The sequence below is a fragment of the Gossypium hirsutum genome, chromosome D02 (assembly GCF_007990345.1).
Source record: "Gossypium hirsutum isolate 1008001.06 chromosome D02, Gossypium_hirsutum_v2.1, whole genome shotgun sequence".
Lineage (NCBI taxonomy): Eukaryota > Viridiplantae > Streptophyta > Magnoliopsida > Malvales > Malvaceae > Gossypium > Gossypium hirsutum.
Genome location: NC_053438.1, coordinates 72,013,357 through 72,039,408, shown reverse-complemented (window position 1 = coordinate 72,039,408; position 26,052 = coordinate 72,013,357). Strand labels below are relative to the sequence as shown.

The following is a 26,052-nucleotide window of genomic DNA, read 5'->3' as shown; positions in this document are numbered from 1 at the left end:
TTTGGTTTGTTTGGGGTAATTATGGACTTTGGGTTATTATTATCCTAGACCCAGTGTGATAAAGAGCTGGGCCTAAGCAATTGGGTTGATGAGGTGATTGCTTCAACTTTGAAAGTATGCCCAAGTACCCTACATGTTAGAATCGACTATGCCCCTTCATTTCATTCATCATTATCCACAGCCACAAATGGGCAGAGCTATGGCACCCTTACATACGCAGCTAAAACTTGACAAACATCTATTTCTACCACATAATTATATTATACATAGTAGAGTATGGCAAACAAAATGTACACAACTGCAAAGGTCCCTCAAAAGATAAAATATCTGTTTGTGTCACCGTCGATGACCACGACATTTCATACAAATGCCAACCTACCATGCAACAAATTAAACACAAAAGTGCAGTATTTGACCTGATCAACTGCAATAACATCACTGAATTTGCAGCAGCTCTCCCATTTTCATCTTCATCCTACAACACCCACAAATATTCATCACTACAGCAACACAACACACTGCATTCCATTATGATAAAAGCCAAAGCCAGGCATTATGTATGTACACATCTTGTTTTAAAACTTTTTTTTCACTAAATGGACCGCCACAAAAAGTCTTAGAAACCAAAAAACAATGGTTTAGTCATAGAAACCTTTTTTCCCGCCCTAAAGGATAAAAACTACATAAAATGGAGTATTGAACACAGATACAGAGAAAAATGTGCAAAAGTATTAGCAACAAGGCAGTCCGTTTTTAAATAACCTGATTCCCTACCCTGGACACTGGAGGAGTATCCCCTGCTTCACTTCATGGCATCAGTCAAAAAGCACACCATCATAGTCATAACCGAAATCATAATCAGAGTCACCTGAGAACTCGAAATAATCATCATAATCATCGGACATAAAGTCAATGTCTGAAATTCCAGATGGATAATCTTCATCGGATGACCCAGTATCATGAACTTCCGTATAGAACTCATAATCAAGAGTTGAATCATTAGGGCGTCGCAAATTTTTTATGCGTTCAACACACCTTTTCTCCAAGTTCCCTCCCAGACTAACATTGAAACATTGCCGTAAGTCAAGATATTCAAGGTGAGGACAACCGTTGAGAATGGCCAGCAAACCATCATTAGTCAACTTGTTCCCAAAAAGTTGGAGGTGGCGTAATTCAGGCATGGTTTGTGCAATAGCTAGTGCCTCATCATCTGACTCCAAGTGGAAGCGTCTGCATCCCTGAACATTGAATTTGAATGATTTCAAGAGAGGGCAACTGCGACCAATAGTTTCCAGAGCATCTTTTGAAATGGAGCAGTACGAAATTTCAAGCTCTTCCAGAAATGGAAGCTTTAAAGCTGCTTCACTTAACCCTTCATCTGAAATGTTATAGCATGATACTATTCGAAGACGCTTAAGATGAACAGACCTGCAAAAAGCATCATTTGAAGAATAAAACATGGGCAATGATAGGTAATAGCAGTTGCAAACAACTGAGTAACCATTTTAGTACTGTAACATAATAAAAATAAGCAGTGATTGAAATTATGAATGCAAACAACAAATCACCTTTCTATTAAATGTTCAGGCTGAAACACACATATCAAATTTCATCAGTAATCAACTGCAGTTAAAGCAACGAAAACAAAAGACTAGGCTATGAGCAGATCTACAAGTAAATATCAAATACAACCACCAAAGCATTAGATGCTTAATGAAGAATCATATTAACAATAATCATTATCCTTCCTATATTCTCCTAGCACCTCGATAAAGAAAACACCAAAAATAGATTGGGAAAGTTTAATGTATGCTACTACGCCTTACTCAATTCAGCTTAAATTGTCCCCCTAAATTCAGAGCTAAAAGAGAAAAAAGAACTGCAGTAATAAGCTAAATAAGTGGCATTGAAAACAGATAAGGCCTTAAATTTTTGGCAATTGAATATTTTAATTAAAAAACATAAGATTGAAAGATGTGCATAAATAAGTTAGATGAGGTAGCCAGAAATTTACTGTTCAAGTAAGAAACCGAACCTAAAGAAACCCTAAATCTGGGAAATGCCCAGATTTGACTATCAATAAACCAAGCCTATCAAATTATAACACTCCATTAACATCATAATAATGAAAGTTGATAATTGATAATTAGCATAACCTGAAAAACAAATAGAGATTACAAAATAGGGGGGAAAGAAACTTTACCTCTCAGAGATATGAAGAAGAAGTGCATCAGTACCAAAATACTCGACATTGATATCAAGCAAGTGACCGCAGCTGCGATCGACAGCGTGGACACACATCTTCGCAAGGTCATAGTCCATGTCCCATAAATCACCCAAGTTGTGCATATCAATGGATCTCCACATTAATGGGTCCTTGCAGATGTTCCGCCACAGAGAACACACGTTTTGGGCGCTGTTAAGGATCTCAATCGCACCTATCCGGGAGAGAATCGAAGCCGTCACGTCCAACGGCAGTTCTAGCCAATTGCGGGTTTCAGCTGCGGTGGTCATGTTTCGTTTGGAAGATTTTGGAGGAACTACTTCCTTCCCGTTTCCATTTAAGTAGGTACGGGAGGCTTTTTTTTGGGCCTCGGTGGGTTAGAATATAAAAAATAAATAAATAGTAACCATTTCGACTTTTTATATATATTTGGGTCGGCTCCTGATATTATCCAAAAAGCAAAAATGACTAACAAAATCTATTTCGAAATTCATATTCTGATAATAAATAAAGTAGGATAAAGTGCACTAAAGGTGCCTAAATTATTAATAAGTTTATGTTTTAGTTATTTAATTTTAAAAAATTATAAAATAGTTATTGAATTATTCAAAAGTTCTCATTTAAGTAATAAACTATTAAAATCACTATTATTGAACTCTCCTCTCCTTTCTTTTTTACAGTTTATTTTTTATCAAATAATTTTAAACGTCACGAATTAATGAAACAAAATTTTCAAATAACTATTTTTTTTCCAATCGTCGACACTAATCATCAAATTTTCTATTCATCGATAAATATTAATCCATTATATTAATCTTCGAATCGCAAATTAGAGCTCGCTGGTTGAATTTTTTTGGAAAAGTTAACAACTATTTTTTGAAAAAACTTAAATAAAAACTTTCGAATAATTCAATTGACTTGAACAAAAACTTTCGAATAATTCAGTTGACTTGAATAAAAACTTTTGAATAATTCAATAACCGTTTTGTAACTTTCTAAAATCAAATGACCAAAACTTAAACTTACTAATAGTTTAGTGACTTGAATGTAATTTACCTAAATAAATAATACGGTTTGCATCTCTTTAGCCGATAAACCAGATTATATCGAACGAGAAATCTTCATCAAGGGATCACATTTCAACAAATGGGCTCCTAAGAAAAGCAAAAGTTGAAATTTGAAAATTTATATCCATTGTTAGTACTCTTTTTGCAGTGAAACCTGAAACCAGACGAGAAGTGTACATCTGATTCTGATCTAAAATTAACTAGTTTTCAAATAAATCATAATCAACTAAACTTGGCAATGTCATGACCCAAAATTCTTACGGTAACAAAATCAAAAAGTAAAGGTAACAACAACATCATAATGAAGAATCAAGCTCCTCTACTACAGGTTCTCACTCTTCAAATGAAAGGACCTCTTCCGACACATCCAACACTTCCTCTACTTCAACTTCTTTGGCCTCGTATTCTTCTTCTTCATCACTAGCTTCTCCATCCCTCAACTTTTGCCTCTCCAATTTTTCTTCCTCTTGTGCCCGCCTCCATTCACTAACCCACTTTTCCCATTCCTCCTTCAACATCCTTCTCTTCTCACGATCTTGCTCGCTCAATAACATCGATACATCCTGGTCCTCTGCCTCGTACTTCTTGCTATACTTCTTCAAGTTCCTTGCAATCTCTTCCTCCTTCTCAGGTGTCAAGAAGGATGGTGGCCTTGGACGCCACAAGAACTGCAATAAAATATGACAAACAACAAATATCCAATAAGCACTGAGATCATCACCTGGCAAAGGCGCAAACACTCGGAATAAACAATCTTAACTGCAGGAACTTGTTTATGATACATTAGGTAGAATCATTCATTTACCTGGAAGAAATGATCCTTCAGTATCCGGTAAAGTAGCTTGCCATTAAAGGACCATATGTTGAAACCATTTTCCATTTCATGAACCGAAGTCACTGAAGTTGCAACATACCTTTACATATACAGAGCAAAACTTGTTAGAATAGAAACTTTTAAGTACTTTTCTTATTGAAACCAAAAAAAAAATGGAGCAATTTCTATTTCTTTTAATAGTAAAGCATCTTGGTTCAATCAAACACAAAACCAATGAGCATAAAATCGTAGAGTCAATATAGATGTTGTCAAATTGTTAGTGGCTTTACCTTCCAGTGGGATCCCATTCAACATCTGTTGCCATAAAATGTTCAGCAGTCGCCATAGTTTCAAGCTCATCAACATTGAAGAATTCCAACTGACCATTGAAACCCTTCAATCCAGCAAGTACTATGAAACGACCACCAGGTGACCAGAAAAGAGCATTTGCTTGCTTGCCTTTCAGAGTTGTGAGCTTTGCAACTCGACCCAAATTGTGAGTGCTTCGCATTGAGTAAAAGCTAACATCAGGCCTTGGATTATCCCCATGTATAACAGCAAACCTGTGACCCTTGGGCTCCCAAGCAAATGCAATTATCTTATCATTTTTATTATCAAGTTCCAAAACTTCAATTGGAATGTCCCTTTCTTTGATGCGAAAGAGCTCAAACCCGGTGTATGTGCTTTTCTTTGTTTTTGTATAGCGATCAGCCTTCACCGCAAGATAATCGCCATTGCTTTGCCAGTACATCTTGCAATCGCTGATGCTGAAAAGATTTTTCTGTCTCAATTCCTCTTTCCCGGGCATTTGAACTAGACTAACCTGAGAAATACAAGCAAGTGCCATATTAGAGAACATCAAAGCTTCGGATCACAATGGACCATCTCAAGTGGAGCAAAAGTGCTTACCCTAGCAGGTTGGTTTCCACCTCCAAGTTCAGGAACAAAAAGTGCAATAATGGGATCAGTTGGTGACCAACTGAAGTCCACGACATTCTCAACCTTCAAAGATTTCTTGTCAATAAGACTAAAGGTCTCTGTTTCATAAACAGATATCATATTTTTCCCAAGTTTGGCAAAATACTTATCCTCCTTTCCACCTCCCCACCTAGAACATAACAATTGTAGTTCATTAGATAAAAGAATGCTTGCCAAAATGAGGTGAAAGGAGAGGGTTAATATACATACACAAACAATTGATTACGTGAAGGATAATCAGAAGAATCACCTGAAAACAGGCCAAGAATTACCAGCAACACCACCAGCTCCTCCAACTGCAAATTCGTCCGCGCTTCCTTTAAAATCTCTCATCATTTTTCCAGTTCTCACGTCAAAAATATTTATCACAACCCTCTAAATACATTTACGGTTATATCAGAAGTGACATCAGAACAGGACAGTAAAAAAAGTAAAAGGAGATTGTACAGAAACCTCACATTTGCATCACGAGGGTTGCTTGGTTCATGACTGCTGTAAGTCACCAAAAATTTCTCACCAGGGGAAAAATCAATAAGTTTAACCTGCACGCATATAATTGCATGTTAAAAATGAGGACTCGCAAGGTTAAGAAATGACTTAAGCAAGCCTAATTCCAACCTGAGGATGGGCATAACGCATTAGACGATTAAAGGTATTGGCACCTCCCCAAACTGCAGCTCCTTGCCTGTGAACCGTTGCCAAGTATGTCCCCATGGGAGACCACTGCACAAAACTCTCGGTCCAGTACTGTAAACAAGACCAATTATAAACAATCAGAGCACATTAAACAACGACAACGGGTTTATGTATATAACAAAAGCAATCGCTTAAACTAAATCAGCCAACATTACTCTGTCAAAGATACCAAAATGGATCACTAACCACCATGCATAAAAGAACAAATAGATATAAAGAGAGAGAGAGAATTTCACAAACTGCAAACCACTGTAAGTGATACAAGAGCAAGCCACTTACAGTGCGTTTGTAAACAGGCTCAGTTTTAGACTGCCTTGCATCATTCCATAGAACCTCAGTATCAGTACCAGCACGAATTACAAATTGATCTCGTGCCTTTTCATCAGCAAGCCATTTTTGAAGATTTTCCTGCAATTACAACAAAACATTTAAGTAATTAACATATAAGCACTAAGAAGCATAGATAGAGCAAAGAGTTTTGTGTCATAAAAAAGAATTAAGATTTAAGGTTATCTTTGCTATAGATACTTATATAGTTCTTAGAAACACATCTAATAGCAATAAAATCTGATAATAGCACTCAAAGAAGAATCTATGGTTAACTTCACCAAAATCTTAATGCAAGTAAACTGATATACAAAAAAAATTGAAATACTCAGCAGTGACCCTGTCCTCAATCAAAGGAGAAACATCTTTTACATCTTCAAAAAGCTCGAATAAGGTATAAAAACATTTGATACAAACTCCAAAAGCATCCTTTATAAGTAGCTTATTATCAATGTTTGAACCAGAATAGTATGCATATGAGAACAAACTACAAATCAACAATTTTACTTCCAATGCGTGTTTATAGCCATTGCAGGGAAGACAGACATCAAATTCATTAACTATGAAAACAAAGGAAAGAAAGTTGATATAATAATATATTAATATTACCCCTGGTGTGTAGGGTTTAATCTCAGGCGGAGCCCATTCATCCGGAACTTTCATGTACTTATCAAAATCATCAAACATATTAACAGCAAAAATATGTGCTCTGTCCAGCTTGTACCCATGAGTCTTCTCCTTAGCAAGCTCAGCTTCCTACATCCACAACAAATAAAGGAAAAATAACTCAGGTTTTGAAAGTTAAAGCTATAGGATCAGAATAGTCAATTCAAAAGTCATAAATAGCGAACCTGAGGAGTATTATACTCTATAAAACAGTAACCTAGGGTTTTCTTAGTCTCAGGATCAACAGGCATCCAAAGACCATCCTCCTTAATCACCCCAATCTGACTATAGATTTTTCGAATAACTCCCTCGAGTTTCTCAAACTTTTCACGAGGAACAACAGGGAGATTATCAACAACGATAACGTTTCCAAACCCGGAATCAAACTCTAATTGGTCATCGTGGTAAACATCATCATCGTCACTGTTTAAAACGAAAATTAGAAAATAATAATAATAAAACACACGCACGCACGCACACCAACATACATATACATGCAAAATTCAGTCTAAAATATTGGGAAAGAAAATTAGGTTTGATACCTGATAATGCCACAGTTTTCACCAGGAGGAAGTTGGATGGAGCTGAAATCTATATTCATATCGATGCCCATTTGTGCTGCTGTCGCCTCTATCTCGTTCATTAGCATCACCTCGGCCGCCATGGTGAGCTTGATCTCTTCGCTTTTTCTGGATAATATAGTGATGTTCGATGAGATCTCGAAAATCTAGCAATTCAGGATTAGATTCTATGGGATTTGTTGATTCCTGTGTCTAGGGTTTTTAGGGTTCATTCCCGAGTTTTGGGTTAAAATAAATAAAAGAACAGAAAAATAAGAATTATGAAGCAATCCAACTTCATCCTTTACGACCCATTTGCTTTTGGACAGAACTATGTTTGGGCCTAGTTGGGTTCAAAAACTTTACATTCCTTGTGAAATCTGGCCCAAGTTACGAAATTCACAAAATATACAAGAAGGTTAAGAATACACATTTTTAATGCAATTTCTACTACCACGACAATATCATACCTCAATCTCTTAAATTAAAAGATAAAATGCACTCAAATTAACACCATCCTAGATGTTACAACAACAATGGTACCAACATAACTTTTTGATACAAAGAATTAATAAGGACGATAAAATGATGATTACTAGAATTCTGGTTCACTTGTGACAGGTGAAGAGTTGGAGTAAGAAACTGAAGAAGAAAAATGAGGAAAACATGAAAATGATGTAAGGACAATGTTAGGGTTTTCTTAAGGAGGAAGAAGGATTTATCCTCTACTCCTCACACTCCAAAATATATAGAGAGAGAGAGGAGGGTCTCTGACTAGTAAAATCGTGTCACCAACAATAAAGATGGTAGACCTGCTTGGGTGGTCGGCTAGGTGGCAGGTCTATTGCATCTCAATTGTCATCATGTATAATACTGTGTGGTCTTACTCTAACATTCTCCTTCCTGAGAGTGTACGAGATTATCATGCCTCAATAGTCCCCTTGAAGGGTTCGTAATAAATGGCTAGCTAGAACTGGGTTGTTGCAACGGAAAGCTTCTCAATTGGTTTAAGTGGGTTCGTGGGTGGCTGGTCATGAATGACCAAACAGAGGACCAGCTGCTAATACTTGTCTAAGCTCTTGTTGGTTCGTTCTTTATTTTATCATGTGTAATTACGAAAATAAGGGTATAACAAAAAAAATTCATTATGTTTTATTTTAAATAAATTTTAATTTAAATCGTGGTGGAAAATTGTACTAATTAGATGAATAATTGAATCATTCAAAAACAACCTTCACGAATCATCTAACTATTGTTAAAAAATCAGGTTGAGCTGACAACTTGATCAAAAACTATACTCAAGATATAATGTTGAATTAATTGCAAATAATTATATGAACTGTTACTTTTGCTATTTTACATGCTGAATAATGGACAATATATTTATTTTCTCCACTCCATTTTAGACATCTGTTTTCAGATGAACTCTTTGTGTCTATGTCGTCATTAAAATAATTCAACATTTGAGGGTTAATCCTTAAAATATTTCAAGCCATGATTGAAATATTCATCAGAAGTTAGAATTTCAAATTAGACTTATTCATGAGTCGAGTTATTCGTCTAAATTTCCCTAAAATTAAGAGGGTTTAGACAAAATATGAAACCCAAAAATTGGACTTAGGTAAAATTTAAAACTCATTTTTTTTATATGAGTTGAATCTTGAATAAGATAATTTTAATTATTCATGAGTCGAGTTATTCGTCTAAATTTCCCTAAAATTAAGAGGGTTTAGACAAAATATGAAACCCAAAAATTGGACTTAGGTAAAATTTAAAACTCATTTTTTTTATATGAGTTGAATCTTGAATAAGATAATTTTACTCGAACCCAACTTGACTCGACCTAAATATATTATATTAATTATATAAGTTACAAAACAAAATTAAGTTCATTTCCTTATCTTATATCGTGAGATCTATTGTGTCTAGTCAACCAAAGTTTAATAACATCTAATTATAAAGTCATTGATAAGGAGTTTGCTGCATTTTTGGATTGGTATAGGATCAACAGACTATAATTCATTACTCTAAACTTGGTTTGTAAGGCTTTATTTTCCAATTCTAATGGCTCACCTTATTCATGCAACAGCAGCGAAGCGTTGGGTATCGTACTAGCTATTTATAAATAAACAGTCTAACAAGTTTATTTTTGTATTTTTAACTTTTATATAACATAGTTGGGAAAAAAAATTGGTAAAAACTACCAACTTTCTATAACTAATTTATTTTGAAAATATATTTTTACTTAATTTTTTCTTTTAAATTCGAGTTAAATTACTTAATTTAAATTATTTGTTTAAATGCAAAACTTGAAATTTTTAATTATAAAAATAAAATTTAATCAATTTTTTTAATCAAATCAAGTTTTGCATGGTTCAAGTTACAGCGCTACATAACCAATAAGTCTCAACCTCTAAACAAGAGAGGAAATGAAACCTTATCCAAATGAAGAAAACCCAATGGAGCAATGCCAAGTCATCAACAAACATCAAAGTGTATCCAAATCTGGATTTCTAAATCCACAAACTGCTTATGTGGCCGCAGTTTCATCTAGTTTTTTATGGACCTTTTTAATCTAAACCTGAAATCAAACTAGAAAAGATCAGAGAGAGGGTGAGAGGCACCTTGTAATTGACTTGAACCAATTCTGATTCTCTCTTGCATACTATCAAATGGCAGCTACTGCAGCAATCACCACTCTCCCCCAGTTCAGTGGGTTAAGACCCAAAGTTTCTACTGCTCCAGTTAGGAGCCTGGTTAGTCAATATTCCTCAATTTGCTTTTCTGGTTTCATTTATACTTGGATTTGATTTCTCAGTTCATGAATATTGCAGGCAGCAGTTCAACCAATGAGGCGCAAGGGGAAGGGTGCTCTCGGTGCTCGATGTGATTTCATCGGATCCCCCACAAATTTGGTCAGGATTTTTTTTTCTGTCTTTGCTATATGATTTTTTATTGTGTAGAAAAACTTTTGAATAATGTTTGTTTACTGGACAGATAATGGTGACTACAACAACCCTGATGCTGTTTGCTGGGAGGTTTGGGTTGGCTCCATCAGCAAACAGAAAGGCCACCGCTGGATTGAAGCTTGAAGTAAGGGACTCAGGCTTGCAGACTGGTGACCCTGCTGGTTTTACACTTGCTGACACTTTGGCTTGTGGTGTTGTTGGCCATATTTTTGGTGTTGGGATCGTTCTTGGTCTCAAGAACATTGGTGCTCTGTGATGTAAAATGTAACTGAGTACTCTTCTTTTGCTGCAAATTATGCTTAAAATTTGTAACAATTTACTTATTCCGAAAACGACACTGGCCTCTGTCTTTCAATATAAAAGCCACTTGCTAGTTAAACAAAGCAATTTCTCCATCAACATTATTAGCTCGCAACTTCAGGATCAAAATGTTAGGGGATGAAACTATGTTTTTCTTGTGTGTCAAATAAAGGAACTTTCATTACTAAAATTTAAAACGAAACAGTAGCACGATAGACAAAGCGTCCAGCAATATCAAAATTGACAAAGCTGCACATTTAAAGAAGGTAGTTCGAAATACACAACAATCACAGCAATTACCCTCTCAGAAGATGTGAACGAGGTGACTATGCTGGAAGGTCGCCAATAAAGTCCTGCAACAGATAAAACCTCAAGCTCCACAATAATATGATCAACATGTAGCTGTTAAGCTAGTTGTAACCCATCACGAAAGGCCCAAAGTTCGGCAATCGTGTTAGAGGAGGAGCCAAGAAAACGATGACAACATGCTACCTAAGAGCCTTTGGAGTCTAGGATAATCGCTCCTGCACCGGCGGAACCCAACAAATTGCCAATGGACGACCCCTCACAATTTAATTTAACCCATTCTCTATCAGGCAGATACCATTTGATACTTGTGAAGTTTGGGAGCTTATAGCATTTGATGCGGCTTGAAGTTGCAAAGAATTCATCCACACTTGCAGTTGAGTGATGAGCCCGCGAGCAAAGATTATAGGCTTTTCCAAATTTGTTTGCATTTCTAGCAAGCGAAAGATTTCAAAGGAAGAAAATCAAAACCAAATACCATGGTAGTTGGGGTCTCGAATAAAGGCATTTTGAGGTGAGGTTTGCATGCAGCCTAGTAAGAAAGGGATCATGAAATGATTTGAGCAAAAAAGAAGGAATACCCAAGGCTGTCCAAAGTGGTTTAATGGAGCAGCAAGATCTTAGAATGTGAGTAAGATCATCAAAACCAAAATCACAAAAAGGAGAAGCATCGACAATGTTTATCCCTCTTTTGTTGAGAAATGTGATAGTCTGAAGAATGTAGTGAAGAGGTTTCCAAATGAAGAACTTCAGCTTGGGCAATAATTGCAATTTCCAAACCCAGTTCCAATTCGAGATACCTATTAGTAAAGGTTCATTTACAATGTTAACAAGCTATATTGTAAGCCGAAGTAAGAGAGAAAGAATCCGAGGGGTTCCATTACAGCCAAGAATATATGGTAAGTCAGGAGAAAAAGGAAGTGGGGTGGCTTTTGAAATATTACCTATCGAAACATGTAGTTCAAAGGAAATGGAATTTGGGTCAAGGAAAAAAGATCTGGCATCTAATTTCTCTTCATTAAAATTAATAGGACACTCAATAATGACCTTAGTGGACCGAGACCCATCCATTGTTCGACCAGCAGACGTTGTTCGAACCGGAATTTGAATAAAGTTACTGTTTAAAAAAAACAAGTCAAGCTAATTTGTTATTAAAATGAGTTTATCAATTGAATTGGATTAATTTTAGGTTGGTTTTATGTACAATATTAACGTGATGCATAGTTGCTACTGAATTTTAAACTTTATTAAAAAATGCTTATATTTGCAAATGAATAACAAAAATTTATATAAGATAAATTATATTATTTTAAAAAAAATTTAAAAAATATTTAAAATTTAAGTATATTTCTTTATGACCATTATATATACATTCTTGATAATTTTTTAAATATATATATTTTTAAAGGCTTAATATTTAAATTATACTATAATATTTAAAATTTTAAAAAATGATAAATTTGAAAATAGATGTGATTAATTTCCAACTTTAAATATTAAAATTCGATAATATTTTAAATGGGGTTAATAATTTTACTTAAACCCACTTTTAATACCAAATGTTTTTGTTTAAATTCTGTTATGGGCCTTGGGGCTTTGACGTCAAAAGTGGCCCTACTAACTATCCTTTACATGGAGCCCCTAAACCTTTAAGCTCCAACATTAACACCAGAAGCAGCGAGCCCTCCGCACCAGACCCTGAAAGAAGAATCGCTAAGCTTAAGCTTCGCTCCGCAAAATCTCTATTAGGGAAATAAAAGAAAGAACCCCCCACACACACACAAAAAAAAAAAAAAAAACTGCTGCTATACTCTTACACTTCTTAGGGCTTCGCCTAAAGGCAGAGATCTGAAGGTAAAAAAATGAGTACGTGGAACTACGTCGTAACCGCACACAAACCTACCAACGTCACCCACTCCTGCGTCGGCAACTTCACCAGCCCTCAGGAGCTCAATCTCATCGTTGCGTACGTCCTTTTTTTTTACTTAAATTTCTGTTTCCTTACCCTAATTTTGAACTTCAGATTTTGTTCTTTCGACTTCTTGTTTTACGACAATATAAGAGCTAGGTCTTTAATAGTGTGGAACAAATTCTTTTTCTTGTTTTATTGATTGATTAATGATGAGGGGTTTAATCTTTTTTAACTCTGATTACTTTCTAATTGCAGGAAATGTACTCGTATTGAAATTCATTTGCTTACTGCTCAAGGATTACAGGTCTCTATCTTAATTTCTGTTTTTTTTTGGTGGTTGAAATATGAAATATAATATGAATATGATTAAGCTTTTTCTATTTTTTTCCTCTTTTAAGTTTAGAAATTGTTTTTATTTATTTTAATTTTCTGTTTAAAGAAATTGATTAATTTCATTCGTAACAGCCTATGTTAGACGTGCCAATATATGGGAGAATTGCGACTCTTGAACTTTTCCGTCCACATGTGAGTAAAAATATGTTTATTACTATTAACATTTTTTCACAGCGACTTGATTACCTGCGATTTAATATATGTTATGCATTTTTGGTTCAGGGTGAAGCACAGGATTTTCTGTTTATTGCAACAGAAAGATACAAATTTTGTGTCCTTCAATGGGATTGCGAGACATCCGAGCTTATTACAAGGTATAAATGAAAATATATCTTTGTTTACTTACTATTTTCATATGCAGCTCATGCTTCAGCTTGTTAGGCTTGACTCTTGCATACTTTGTTTGTGTTATCACTTATGATGTTTTCTCCTGTAATATCTGTTTATTGCTAGAGGCTATTCTCCTCCTTGAGATTTTCTTTTAATTACTGTTTTCTATTAGTTTGATGAGTTTTAAATTTTTATATAGTATTATCTGCCTCTTCTTAGATGTTATTATCTTTTGTAAGATTTTCACAAGCTACTCCCCCTGAGTTTCGGCACAATTTTACTTGTTGCTGGCATTTGCAAACTGCATCACATCTGTTTGATGAAGTTAGAGAGGTCTCCTTTGCATTATGTTTGAAGCTACGTTGCTCGGTCTTTCCATTTTTCATGAAGTACTCGTGTCCGACACATGGATATGGGATATGACTTTCAGGGATCCTTCAAATACATGGAAATGCTTAGAAAAAACTAACCATACCTGTTTTGGGTACATACCTGTTCGACACGCACACCTGAGTCTGAGTAACGTAGGTTTGAAGCAGTGGGAAGCTTTATCCCATCCTCCTATATGATTCTTGTTAAACTAATATCTCTGTTTAAAATGAGAACCACAGGTTGGAGTAGAACAGTTTCCTATACTTTTGTTGCATGGGTTGTATTTTGTGCTTGTTCCTTTGTTCACAGTGTCGTCTAAGTGTTCTTTTGTTGATTCAATTTGGGCCATGATGATGGCTATAAAAATTTATGGGGTGTGTTTCTGATTTTATCTGAGCAAAATTCTTGGAGCTAAGACCATATGCTCTTGCCTGCAGGGCTATGGGGGATGTTTCAGATCGTATTGGTCGACCCACAGACAATGGACAGGTAATTGTTGTGCATTTGAACCGATTTCTTCTGTGGGTAAAAGCTTTTTTCAACAATGCGAAGTTGTTTAACTTGTTTTACATTGGGAAAAAAGTCATTGATTCCTTTTCTTTCTTTCAATTTTATGCAGATTGGCATAATTGATCCTGATTGTAGGTTAATTGGGCTTCATCTATATGATGGGTTGTTTAAGGTATGCACACTTGATGCAGCAAACTCCAAACATATATATTTTGCTGTGTACTGTTCTCATTCTTGGAAATGGTTTTACATCGTGTTTTGTTGTTCCCTTAGGTTATTCCTTTTGATAACAAAGGGCAACTTAAAGAAGCATTTAATATAAGGTATTCTTCTCCATATTCTTTTCTTTTTCTTTCCTCCTGCCATTCTGATCATTAGATTGTTCTTTTTGAGTGACATTGGTTATGATCCTAACCAAGAGTGAATAACAGATGCTGATTGAACCATGTCTCTGTTACCACTTGAAATTTCATTTTCCTATGTACTGCTTCATATTTGTTGCTATGAACTCTTTCTCAGAGATTAGTTATCAAAGTAGTTCAAATTAGGTTTGGTTGCGGCCTATGTTTTAGTATAGATCTGATTTTTTTTTTTTGTATCTCCCCTTTCGACGATGTCAATAAATATTTTAACTAATCAAAACAAGGTCATGTTTAATTAAATGAGCATCAGATATTGCTTTAATGCATCCTTGTTATTACATTCTTATAGTGGCTAGTTTTTTTCAGGCTTGAGGAACTTCAAGTATTGGATATCAAGTTTCTCTATGGTTGCTCGAAGCCTACAATTGTAGTTCTATACCAGGTCTCAATTTTCTTTCTAATGCATACGTTTATTCTGTACTTGTGGTATTTCTATCTCTTGATTGTATTTTGTAGGTTTAGGCTAAAACATTAAACTTTATCAGTGTTGCCATGAGCTTATACATGGGAGTAATCTAACCTAACCTCAAATCCTAAAAGGAGATAGCCATAAAAGCTGCTTGAACTTTACATATAGGAAAATTTGGTTTGGTTTCTGTCATGTGAAAGCTCTAGTCAGTAGGATAGTGTCATTTTATCTAGCTGTATTTGTTGGTAATGGTTATCTTACATTTAGTTCATGTAATGTATTTTAGTGTCAACAACACATACACTAATATGGGTGTTTGTTGCCTTTTTTTGTGTGTGTTCTTACCCACAGGATAATAAAGATGCGCGCCATGTTAAAACATATGAGGTGGCTTTAAAGGAGAAGGACTTTGTTGAGGGACCATGGTCCCAAAACAATCTTGACAACGGAGCCGATTTGCTTATACCTGTACCCCCACCTCTCTGTGGTGTCCTTATTGTTGGGGAAGAAACAATTGTCTATTGCAGTGCCAATGCATTCAAAGCAATTCCAATCAGACCTGTAAGTCACTTATCAAGTTACTGTTAAACTTTTACGAATTCTCTAAGGATCTTCGGCGGTTTGGACTTGTAGATTTGACACTTTCTTCCTGATATTCACGTGTACTTCTAGTCAATTACAAAAGCCTATGGAAGAGTCGATGCTGATGGATCGAGGTATTTGCTTGGCGATCACGCTGGCCTTCTTCACCTGCTTGTCATAACCCATGAGAAAGAGAAGTGAGTGAACTTCCATTGTTCTTTTTCAAAGGCCTACTGTTGAACATCAGGGATTTTTTTTATTAAAAAGCTATATCAAAGCTAGGTTTGGGTTCTTGGCAGTGTGCATTAGTGGGACCCTCCGAAGATTATGTTATTCATGTGCATCTTGCAGGGTCACTGGACTCAAGATCGAACTCTTGGGAGAAACATCTATTGCATCTACAATATCTTATCTTGATAATGCAGTTGTCTTCATTGGTTCAAGTTATGGTGATTCACAGGTATGGCAGACCAATCTAATTTATTCACTATTTGCTATTTAACTGTAATCTTATTGTGAAATATTACTAAAATAATTTTTGAGGGAAAGGATAACAAGTTGATCATTTCGAGGAGACTCTACTCTAAAATTTCAAATATTTGAGGAAATTACAAACTTGAGGTATTTATGGGGTTATGACTCATGTTTAACTACATGTCCTCTGCTCCTCCCTTAAGAAAACTCCTGAACAAAATAGAGAGAGAAAATCCTTCACTCTCTTTTAAATATACTCTTCTATTTTCTCTCACCCCTGCCAGTAGTGTTTCCTTTCAATCAAGGAACACTTCCTATGGCCCTAAGGATTTTTCTGCAATGTTGGCTACTTTTATGCTGCACCTGCTTGGTATGATTCAGATGTAAGTGAAGTTTACTTGTATTTAAATATTTAGTGACAAGGCTGCTTGACTCATACTTTTTAGCTTGATTTCATTATAATACTATGTCATAATGTGTCTTCATTCTGTTATCGTACCAATGCAGCTGATAAAGTTAAATCTACAACCTGACGCAAAAGGTTCTTATGTGGAAGTTTTGGAAAGGTTTGTCAATCTGGGGCCTATTGTTGACTTTTGTGTGGTCGACCTTGAGAGACAAGGGCAGGGTCAAGTCGTTACTTGCTCTGGAGCTTACAAAGATGGTTCTCTTCGTGTAGTTCGGAATGGAATAGGAATTAATGAACAGGTCTCTCTTGTGTTATGAAATTTCTTCACAGTTAATCAACTTTACCATTTTATATCCACATTAGTCACATGTTATATTTATGCATATGTTAGGCATCAGTAGAACTTCAAGGTATCAAAGGAATGTGGTCATTGAGATCCTCAACGGATGATCCATTTGACACCTTTCTGGTTGTTAGTTTTATCAGCGAGACACGCATTTTGGCAATGAATCTTGAGGATGAGTTGGAAGAAACAGAGATTGAGGGATTTAATTCTCAAGTGCAGACTTTGTTCTGCCATGATGCTGTTTACAATCAGCTTGTACAGGTGAGAGTTCTTTTTGAGTTCTATATTAGCATCTATATAATCTACCCTTTTATTTTAGTTTTACCTGTTCTTTAAATAGTGTTTTATGGGATGATCACTGGGTTATATAATTTGTCCAGTTGATCTATAGGACGAGCAGGCAGCATGTTTTTGACAAATGCATATTATATGGACTTCATTTCAGCTGATGTGTACCGTGGCAGGTTACGTCTAGCTCTGTAAGGCTTGTGAGTTCAACATCTAGAGAGCTACGCAATGAATGGCATGCTCCATCTGGGTATTCGGTCAATGTTGCCACTGCCAATGCTACCCAGGTACCTTTTTCCAATCTCTTTATAAAATTTTGTGACTGGCTTTCTAGTTAGTATGTAGGTGTGGAAATGATTTTGTAATGATAAATTATTGTCCTTTATTGAGCTGGTTTTTGCAATGGAAGTATTAGGCTTGATGTAGATCTTCTCTTGCCTTGATACCCTTAACAAAAACCTCTTGTAAAAGCTACTTCTTGTGTAAGTCTTTGAATTGTTTGTATTACAGGTTTTACTAGCAACAGGAGGGGGCCATTTGGTTTATTTGGAAATTGGTGATGGCACATTAACAGAAGTCAAACATGCTCAGTTGGAGTATGAAATCTCATGTCTTGACATTAATCCCATTGGTGAGAACTCTAACTACAGTCATCTGGCTGCTGTTGGAATGTGGACAGATATAAGTGTGAGGATATTTTCACTCCCTGAACTGAATCTCATCACAAAGGAGCAATTGGGAGGAGAGATTATTCCTAGATCTGTTCTTCTTTGCTCTTTTGAAGGGGTATGAGTTTATTTCCTACTTCTTCTGCTTGAATCTTATCATGCTGACATATTTTGCTTCTCTTTTGATGTGTGATATTGCCAAGTTTTATGATATTTGCCTAGCTGCAAGGAATACATTATCTCAAACTGATCCCTGAGAGCACTGCAATTAAGACTTTTGAGCTTGTATAGCCATGCTGTTTGGCATTTAGCTTTCTTTTGTTACTGTTTTCCCATACCTATGCCTGAAGTTTTGTTTGTTTGTCCCTTTTGCAGACCTCTTACTTGTTATGCGCCCTTGGTGACGGTCATCTCTTGAATTTTCAAGTGAACATGAGTAATGGTGAATTAACAGATAGAAAAAAGGTTTCTCTTGGGACTCAACCCATAACGCTTCGTACTTTCTCCTCCAAGAATACCACCCATGTATTTGCCTCTTCGGATAGGCCAACTGTCATTTATAGTAGTAGCAAGAAATTACTCTACAGCAATGTCAATTTGAAGGAAGTCGGTCATATGTGCCCTTTTAACTCTGCTGCTTTTCCAGACAGGTTTGCTCCCCCTATTCCTTTACTGAGAACTGTTTTCTAACTTGAAAGGAAAATATTTCTCACTCCTCGTATTGGTTTATATAAAGCTGTTTATTCCTAGACAAGTCATTTAACCTGTAATTCTCAAGGTCCAAACTTGCATGCAAAATTTTGTTTTGCTTCAGTGCATATTAAAAAGGCTAACAGGCTAAAATATTCCATTAATCTGAAATTTTGATGCTGAGAAGTGGGTAAAATGACATTGCTTGATTTTCTCAATCACTTCCAGTAATGAGGTAAATTTATCTCTGATCATGTGCGGGACCTTATTTATAGATCATATATTCATATGCATTATTTTCTGACTGCAATTCATTGACATATTAATATTAATTCCTGTCTAAGTGAACCTCCTTGCATTAGATTCCATTGTTTTGTTATAGAAGTGCCTATTTGGTTTTCGCTTTCTAACTTAAATATATACTTGGGTTAAGAGTTCTCATTACTGTTTCTTTTCACCAGCCTCGCAATTGCAAAAGAAGGTGAACTTACTATAGGCACGATTGATGATATTCAGAAGCTTCATATCCGCACTATCCCACTTGGGGAGCATGCGCGTCGCATCTGCCATCAAGAACAGTCTCGGACCTTTGCAATATGTTGTTTGAAAAACCAGTCTAGTGCTGACGAATCTGAAATGCATTTTATTCGCCTGTTAGATGATCAAACCTTGGAATGTATCTCGACTTACCCTCTTGATACTTTTGAGTATGGTTGCTCCATTCTTAGCTGTTCATTCTCAGATGACACTAATGTATATTACTGTGTTGGGACTGCATATGTTTTGCCAGAAGAAAATGAGCCAACTAAGGTGCCATTTCTTTCTATATATATATATTTTTTAATCAATTGAAAGCCTTCATATAAGAACTTTCTAAATTCCAATTTTTGCTTTCTTCCCAGGGCCGTATACTGGTTTTTATTGTTGAAGACGGGAAGTTACAGCTTATTGCTGAAAAGGAAACTAAGGGAGCAGTTTACTCTTTAAATGCTTTCAATGGCAAACTCCTGGCTGCTATTAATCAAAAAATTCAACTATATAAGTGGATGCTTCGAGAGGATGGCTCCCGTGAAATACAAACTGAATGCGGACATCATGGCCACATCCTTGCTCTCTACGTGAAAACTCGTGGGGATTTTATTGTTGTTGGTGATTTGATGAAATCAATTTCATTGTTAATCTACAAGGTAAGTTATCTGGATTCTGAAACACGAAGTTAAGCTTCACTTGCATAATTAAATCCTATCATACATGTTATTGTTGTTTGCAGGCATATCTTGGTTTCATAGCCAGTGATTTTGTTTCCAAACTGCGCTTGTTTTCTATGTAGCTACTTCTCTTCTTGCTGATTGGTTCAAGGTTCTCTCTTTTTATTGCAGCATGAGGAAGGTGCGATAGAGGAACGAGCCCGTGACTACAATGCAAACTGGATGTCAGCAGTTGAAATTCTTGATGATGATACTTATTTAGGTGCTGAAAACAACTTCAATCTGTTCACTGTTCGGAAGAACAGTGAAGGTGCCACTGATGAGGAACGGGGCCGTCTTGAGGTGATTGGTGAGTATCACCTTGGGGAATTTGTGAATAGGTTCCGTCATGGTTCCCTTGTGATGCGGTTGCCAGATTCAGAAGTGGGCCAGATTCAAACCGTTATTTTTGGCACCGTCAATGGTGCAATTGGCGTGATTGCTTCTCTTCCGCATGATCAGTATGTGTTTCTGGAGAAGCTGCAATCGAACTTAAGGAAGGTGATAAAGGGCGTGGGAGGGTTGAGCCATGAACAATGGAGGTCATTCAACAACGAGAAGAGAACTGCAGAAGCCAAAAACTTTTTGGATGGAGACTTGATTGAATCATTCCTTGATCTGAGCCGTGGAAAAATGGAGGAAGTTTCTAAAGGAATGGGAGTTTCTGTGGAGGAGCTGTCCAAGAGAGTGGAGGAACTGACGAGGTTGCATTGAGTCGAAGATGCGTTTTTTTATGTTTACTTTTGCTGCTATATTTAACATTTTGTTATTCTTTGTTTGGACGGTCGGTATTGTCGTGGACTCTACGGATTATAATTTTATTCTCTCGTTTTGTCTTGGTGTTTATATAACATTTCGTATTATATATAGTAGCATTTACAAATGAGGTTTTGGTTTGCGATGGGTGGTAGGATTGACTTGTTAGAAATCAAGGTGTTTATAATAACATGGGAGTTTTCCTTCACTTTTTTCAGGTCATAGTTGCAGTGCTATCGGTGACGTTTCATGCTGAAATTTATATACAAATCTAAGCACATCCACTAAAACTTCACCAATTAAATGTGCCAATTAAATGTGCATCTATATATATGCAAAGAAAAACCTTGTAATCTTTGTTTCCTTTACAGCTTAGATATCAAGTATTTGACGGTTTCCGGCAAAATAAAGAGCCATTTCATACAAATTTCACAGTTCAGTCAAATTTAGTTTGCTGAGGTCTCCGATGCTTCATTACAAGGGATTTCTGGCTGAGCATGGCCATGGATGGCCTCAAAGACCTGAACAGAAGCTTTCGAGAACTTCATTAAAGCCTGAAATGCACAAGGCAGGCTAGTTTTTAGATTGTTTAAAGTCATGGTCTTGTTTACTTGGACTAAGTTGAGATGTTTGCCCATCTCCATATCAACTCGCTTCTTCAAGGCTTCGATTTTGGCGCACTTCAACAATAAAGGATGCTTGGGGCTCAGATCGGCCGCTACACTTCCCTCAACCTTTTTCTTTAACTCACTCAGTGACGTCAACTCCTTCTGCAACCTTTCCTGAAGCTTATCAGATTTCCTTTGCTGGCTGTGTTCTGCTGCCTGATGTTGGATTATCGCTCGGATGGCTAACAAAAAACTCTGAATTGCCTCTGAAGCTGCCTGCAACCACAGTGGATTAGATAGACATCCAAATAGTAGCATAGAAGACTGCATGTGCTATCCCTAATAGTTATATAGATTACTTTATCAGGTAATTTTTCAAAACCGCACTGCCATTCTCCGCAGAGCTTACGAACTGCAGATGCATGACGACTCTGGTGGTTGTCATCCACAAGGCAATCAGTAAGTTGGATCCATTTGCAGAGTGTTCTGACATACTCTTGCTGAGATTTCATGAGCTTACAGAAGCTGTCATACCAGAAAGAAACCTCAGTTTCAAGCTGATCTGTAGCTTGACGATGAGAGTCGGTGGTCAGGTCAATGCTTATATCAGTCACATGATTCAACTGCTGTGAAATAAGGTTCTGAACTCGATGACATTTGTACATCATTTTCCACATCTCCATCAGCCTGTAATAAAGAAGATTAGACAATTTGAGTAAATTCTATCCTATATAACCCATGATTCAATCCTCCCATGTTGATAATGTAGCAAAGTGACCAAAATTTACCCGGATATTAATGTCTCCAGCTGGGGGTAAAGTTCCTCATCGATGATCTCCAATATAGACGAACAGGACGTGCTTATTGAATTTTGCAGGTGTCTTAGGACATTATCCAGATTCTCAACGCTTGATTGGATCTTCTCTGTCTTGCTCCAGTCATGGTTTTCGTCTTGCTTTTGAAGCAACATCAATTTCCTTTCACGCTCCAATTTGGTGGTTTCTTCCTCCTACAAAAGTTTTATCCATGAGAACAAATGGACTTCTACAGAACCAGAAATGGAAATATAAACTGACACACACACACAACCGGTGTAGGCATTGACAAAATTCTGATGCTACCATAAAAAATGCATACGCAATAAATACATAATGGAACAACCAGGCTAAGTATCACTCTTACCTTCACTTCCTTATAAAGCTTCTGCTCTGCAGCATATAGCTTATCAAGAGTACTGCAATGAGCTCCAGGCTTGCACGGTTTGTTAGATCCACATTGAACAGCATCTCTTGCAAACTGGAGAGACTTAGAAGACCAACTCCACGACAATGCACTAAAAACCTTTGCAGAATTGCTACTCTTCCCTGTAGTACGGACATGTTTGGAGTATCAGGCACAATGCAGAATATTTGATGCTCAAGTATAAGATCAAACAATTCAATGAAATTTACTGTCAGGCCTGAACTAATGTGCTTGCAATTGCATCATCTAGTAATAAATTGTGAAAAGGTTGCTTACTTTTGTTTTCTTTGAGTTTCGATGGATGAGAATTGTCCCCTATATTTTTGTCTGTAAAAACAGCTATTGCTTTCCCACCAGCTGATGCTTCCAAAAAGTAATCATCTAACTCCTTTACGATTTCCTCCAAGCTCTTATTTTTCTTCCATACCACCATGGTCACATCGCTAGAATCTTTATCATTCAAGCTCGTCGATGATGAGTTATCATCAATAATTTCCCCAGGCTGAGACTTCTCAGGGAGAGTACTTATTTTAGTATTTTCACCAATCTCCTCTCCCTGACCTTCATCCTCAACTGATTCTACGATTTCAGACTGTTTTGGATGACGGGGAGGTGAAGTAGACTCAAAAAGACCCCAATAGTTCCATGACGAGCTTGTACTACGAACCGGCAGGGTAGAACAATCATCCTGGTTAATCTCCATGCTATCTTCTTGGCCAACTTCTCCTTTACCATTGTCACCACCGGCTTTCCTTGACTCAGGGCTAAAAGAAGGTGGTGGTGGAGGAGAAGGAGGCAAGGGGGAAGGAGGAGATGGAGGCAACCTAAGAGCATATGAGGTATTTTCAAGTTCCAATGTGTCTGACTCAGTAAACTGCTTAAGAGTTACACCAGTGTTCTTCAATGCCCTCAAATATGCCAACTGTGCATCAGCAAATTCTCCTCTATATCCCACCAATTGCTTCATAAGCTTCTTTCTATCCTTACAAGCCTGTACCCTTCCTTCCTTATCAATCCTTGAAGCAACACAGCCCATTTTTCAATCAAGAATCACAATCTATTTGCCCTTTCTCTAATTTAACCTAAACTTCGAATACACCACAACAAACCCAAAACTCACTCTACCATAAATGCTGCCTACAATGTTGAAATAAGAAAAAAAAAAGAAGGTAAGTTCCCAGAAAATTTCTAGTTCTATTAATCTAAAACAACAATAGAAAAAGCTCTTTACAACCCAAAATTGCATTTCTCAATGACCACAAATATAACTCTAGAATCACAAATTGAACAAAAAAGAGCAGCAGAAGAAATACTCAATGAGGAGTGGTTTCAATCAAACGATTTAGTTCCCTAGGCTAAAATAATACTCATTAAGGACTTTTCAAAGGCCCCCATAGAAGGGGCAAGAAAAAAACACTAGCAAACAAGAATAATGAACTGGTTTCTTTGTATACCATCATATCATCCATCTACCATTCTCAACCAAAATGCTTATCTTTATGACCAAAGATCAAAACTTCGAAAAAAATAACACCATACCAGAAGGTAGCCAGCTTCAACAGGCATAATAGCTCAAGCTAAAGCTGCAATAAAACAATAAGGAAAAATAATTTACGACCAAAGAAAAAGGGGGTGGAATAATATTTAAAAGGAAGCAAAAATAGGAGAAAAAAACAAAGTATTTTTTTTAATTATCTTTTGTGTTGGAAAACTAAAAAAAAAAAAAGAGAGCAAAAGGAACCAATATATTAGTACTACTGAAACACTGATCTTTTTGGGTCTGGGTTTGCCAACGTCAAAACTAAAAACAAAAGTGAAATGAGAGAAAAAAAAAGGAAAAAAAAAGAAAAGCTTGAAGATTATGATAATAACACTTAAAGCAACTATCTTTCAAAGAGAAATGAAGATAAAGGCCATGAGGGAGGTGACGCATTCATATATATATATAGCTTTTAATTTTCTTTCTTTTTTTATCTTCCTGTCTGGTATGCTACTGCTTTATGTAGAACACAAAGCCCTTTCCACGCTAGCCATGAGTGCTTGCCTATGAATAATATGATGACTATTTATAACTTTTTTCAAAAAAGTCAAAAACAAATAAAAAGGTCCACCTCACTAGCTGACTGCTCTACATTATATTTACAGTTCAGTCCAATCTGATGACTATTTAATATTTATTGTACCCTTCTCCTTACTTTTCTTCTTCTTCTTCTTCTACTACTAATACTTCCTCCTTAAGTATCTGCCAACATCTGATTTGTTAAGTAAAATAGTTAATATCTTATCTTAAACGGATCTAATTTCTAAACTAAACTAAACTGAAGTAAAGGTAAGCTTTTAAGCAATTTTAAAGAAAAAGAAGCAAAGCTTATCTTTTGTAAAAAAAAAGACCTTTTCTTTTGGACACTAAATACTAATGATAGTGATCTGTCTTGTGAGAGATTCATAAATCCCTTTAGGCAGTTGGCTTTTTCTCATGTTCTCCCCCACTTTTGAACCCCTTTTTCCTCTCATTCTATACCCATATATACACATTCTTCTTTTATGTTTCACAAGCACATGCACGAACAACTTTTCAATTCCGTGAGAATGCAAAGTATAATATATTATCAACTGTTCGTTGCTATGTGCACTCAACATTCCATTTGGAGAATAAGAATGCTGTAATATCTCCACTTTGAATTTTGTGCCAAAGAGTTTTACTTATAACTCTGAATTTATTTCAAACTTGGTTTAATATAAAAACAGCACCAAGTATATATAATTGGACAAATTTCAGTCAAATGAGGTAAAATTACTATAGAGGTTATTAGTTAAAAAATAGATAAATTATTCTGTCAATCACGTCAAGTTTTAATAGTATAAATTAATAAAATTTTTATAAAAAGACTAATATGCTTTTTGAGCGAAAAAAATAGACTAATTTACTCAATTTTTAATAAAAAATAAAATACAATATAATTTCTAATATAAAGACTACCTCCAAATTATTAAAGAGTTTGAGATTATAATTTTGATTTGGCTGTTGGGCTTATTTCTGTCATTGTTTTAGACATAAATTTGGGCCAAAGCCCAACATTGACTCTGCTGTCTCCTTTGTTCTCTTCACATGCAATAAGATACAATAAAAATTCATCAACGATTATAGGAAATTGCTTTCTCAAATTGCAACACATGAATAAGATTGAAGATATAGGAAATTCATGCACATTATCCTTTTCTTTTTCCCTCTAATTCTAATCGTAAAAGGAAAATAACGGTTTAACTTAGATTAACATCAGTTATAACCTTTTTTTTCGCAAATGATATTAATAATCCTCTTTATGAAAACTATATTATAAAAATTAATTCAAATTTCTTTGGCAGCTTTTTTTTACGAATAAAAGTGCCATGCAAAGCCAGCGGCCTCAGTGGACGGGATGGATAAGTGTTTGACGGGCGAGCTAGTTTACGTGAATATTGTACGTGACTTAATAATAGATTTATT

At 36.0% G+C, this 26,052-nt stretch overlaps 6 protein-coding genes across 8 annotated transcripts in view; 3 read left to right on the top strand and 3 right to left on the bottom strand.

Annotated features, from left to right (window-relative positions):
- LOC121203270 (probable arabinosyltransferase ARAD1) overlaps positions 1-26,052 on the top strand; it is a 54,894-nt gene that overhangs the window by 24,395 nt on the left and 4,447 nt on the right. The window lies entirely within an intron of this gene.
- Positions 135-2,610, bottom strand: LOC107908549 (F-box protein SKIP19). 2 transcript variants are annotated; one of them, XR_001687073.2, is made up of 3 exons: positions 2,204-2,602; positions 763-1,428; positions 135-475 (listed from the first exon to the last, which is right to left on the bottom strand). XR_001687073.2 is itself a non-coding variant. In XM_016835743.2 (3 exons), exons 1-2 carry the CDS (start codon positions 2,512-2,514, stop codon positions 816-818), a joined length of 924 nt encoding a protein of 307 aa, XP_016691232.1. In that variant the 5' UTR covers positions 2,515-2,610; the 3' UTR covers positions 135-475; positions 775-815. The 2 variants fall into 2 exon arrangements, 1 of the variants encoding a protein (XP_016691232.1); XM_016835743.2 differs by having other exon boundaries at positions 775-1,428; positions 2,204-2,610.
- On the bottom strand, positions 3,385-7,625 carry LOC107908541 (eukaryotic translation initiation factor 3 subunit B). The gene is made up of 11 exons (XM_016835727.2): positions 7,315-7,625; positions 6,958-7,195; positions 6,716-6,862; positions 6,059-6,187; positions 5,702-5,830; positions 5,542-5,625; positions 5,334-5,458; positions 5,015-5,213; positions 4,396-4,928; positions 4,097-4,205; positions 3,385-3,959 (listed from the first exon to the last, which is right to left on the bottom strand). Exons 1-11 carry the CDS (start codon positions 7,434-7,436, stop codon positions 3,624-3,626), a joined length of 2,151 nt encoding a protein of 716 aa, XP_016691216.1. The 5' UTR covers positions 7,437-7,625; the 3' UTR covers positions 3,385-3,623.
- Positions 9,377-10,684, top strand: LOC107908551 (photosystem I reaction center subunit psaK, chloroplastic). Its single transcript, XM_016835746.2, has 3 exons — positions 9,377-10,088; positions 10,167-10,247; positions 10,330-10,684. The coding sequence occupies exons 1-3, from the start codon at positions 10,005-10,007 to the stop codon at positions 10,555-10,557; spliced, it is 393 nt and encodes a 130-aa protein (XP_016691235.1). The 5' UTR covers positions 9,377-10,004; the 3' UTR covers positions 10,558-10,684.
- On the top strand, positions 12,569-20,805 carry LOC107908539 (DNA damage-binding protein 1a). Its single transcript, XM_016835723.2, has 19 exons — positions 12,569-12,873; positions 13,075-13,123; positions 13,285-13,344; positions 13,435-13,526; positions 14,352-14,403; positions 14,534-14,596; positions 14,698-14,747; positions 15,153-15,228; positions 15,607-15,816; positions 15,928-16,034; positions 16,189-16,297; positions 16,819-17,019; positions 17,112-17,327; positions 17,531-17,641; positions 17,865-18,140; positions 18,398-18,672; positions 19,174-19,522; positions 19,615-19,899; positions 20,092-20,805. The coding sequence occupies exons 1-19, from the start codon at positions 12,770-12,772 to the stop codon at positions 20,671-20,673; spliced, it is 3,267 nt and encodes a 1,088-aa protein (XP_016691212.1). The 5' UTR covers positions 12,569-12,769; the 3' UTR covers positions 20,674-20,805.
- LOC107908542 (protein ALTERED PHOSPHATE STARVATION RESPONSE 1) lies at positions 21,020-24,600 on the bottom strand. Of its 2 annotated transcripts, none has more exons than XM_016835728.2 (6): positions 24,105-24,600; positions 22,842-23,702; positions 22,506-22,687; positions 22,112-22,332; positions 21,683-22,010; positions 21,020-21,599 (listed from the first exon to the last, which is right to left on the bottom strand). In XM_016835728.2, exons 2-6 carry the CDS (start codon positions 23,599-23,601, stop codon positions 21,162-21,164), a joined length of 1,929 nt encoding a protein of 642 aa, XP_016691217.1. In that variant the 5' UTR covers positions 23,602-23,702; positions 24,105-24,600; the 3' UTR covers positions 21,020-21,161. The 2 variants fall into 2 exon arrangements, with proteins under 2 accessions (XP_016691217.1, XP_040945243.1); XM_041089309.1 differs by having other exon boundaries at positions 24,020-24,598.

Excerpts from the sequence above, each read along its gene's own strand:
- LOC107908549 (XM_016835743.2), bottom strand. The coding sequence starts at position 2,514 with ATGACCACCGCAGCTGAAACCCGCAATTGGCTAGAACTGCCGTTGGAC. Across the intron at positions 1,429-2,203 it reads CTTCTTCATATCTCTGAGAG|GTCTGTTCATCTTAAGCGTC; the intron begins GTAAAGTTTCTT and ends TGCTTTTTGCAG.
- LOC107908541 (XM_016835727.2), bottom strand. The coding sequence starts at position 7,436 with ATGGCGGCCGAGGTGATGCTAATGAACGAGATAGAGGCGACAGCAGCA. Across the intron at positions 5,626-5,701 it reads TGCGTTATGCCCATCCTCAG|GTTAAACTTATTGATTTTTC; the intron begins GTTGGAATTAGG and ends ATATGCGTGCAG. Across the intron at positions 3,960-4,096 it reads TGAAGGATCATTTCTTCCAG|TTCTTGTGGCGTCCAAGGCC; the intron begins GTAAATGAATGA and ends ATTTTATTGCAG.
- LOC107908551 (XM_016835746.2), top strand. The coding sequence starts at position 10,005 with ATGGCAGCTACTGCAGCAATCACCACTCTCCCCCAGTTCAGTGGGTTA. Across the intron at positions 10,089-10,166 it reads CTGCTCCAGTTAGGAGCCTG|GCAGCAGTTCAACCAATGAG; the intron begins GTTAGTCAATAT and ends TGAATATTGCAG. Across the intron at positions 10,248-10,329 it reads TCGGATCCCCCACAAATTTG|ATAATGGTGACTACAACAAC; the intron begins GTCAGGATTTTT and ends TTTACTGGACAG.
- LOC107908539 (XM_016835723.2), top strand. The coding sequence starts at position 12,770 with ATGAGTACGTGGAACTACGTCGTAACCGCACACAAACCTACCAACGTC. Across the intron at positions 13,124-13,284 it reads TTACTGCTCAAGGATTACAG|CCTATGTTAGACGTGCCAAT; the intron begins GTCTCTATCTTA and ends CATTCGTAACAG. Across the intron at positions 15,817-15,927 it reads AAGCAATTCCAATCAGACCT|TCAATTACAAAAGCCTATGG; the intron begins GTAAGTCACTTA and ends GTGTACTTCTAG.
- LOC107908542 (XM_016835728.2), bottom strand. The coding sequence starts at position 23,601 with ATGGGCTGTGTTGCTTCAAGGATTGATAAGGAAGGAAGGGTACAGGCT. Across the intron at positions 22,688-22,841 it reads GAAACTCAAAGAAAACAAAA|GGAAGAGTAGCAATTCTGCA; the intron begins GTAAGCAACCTT and ends TCCGTACTACAG. Across the intron at positions 22,333-22,505 it reads AGCTTTATAAGGAAGTGAAG|GAGGAAGAAACCACCAAATT; the intron begins GTAAGAGTGATA and ends AAACTTTTGTAG.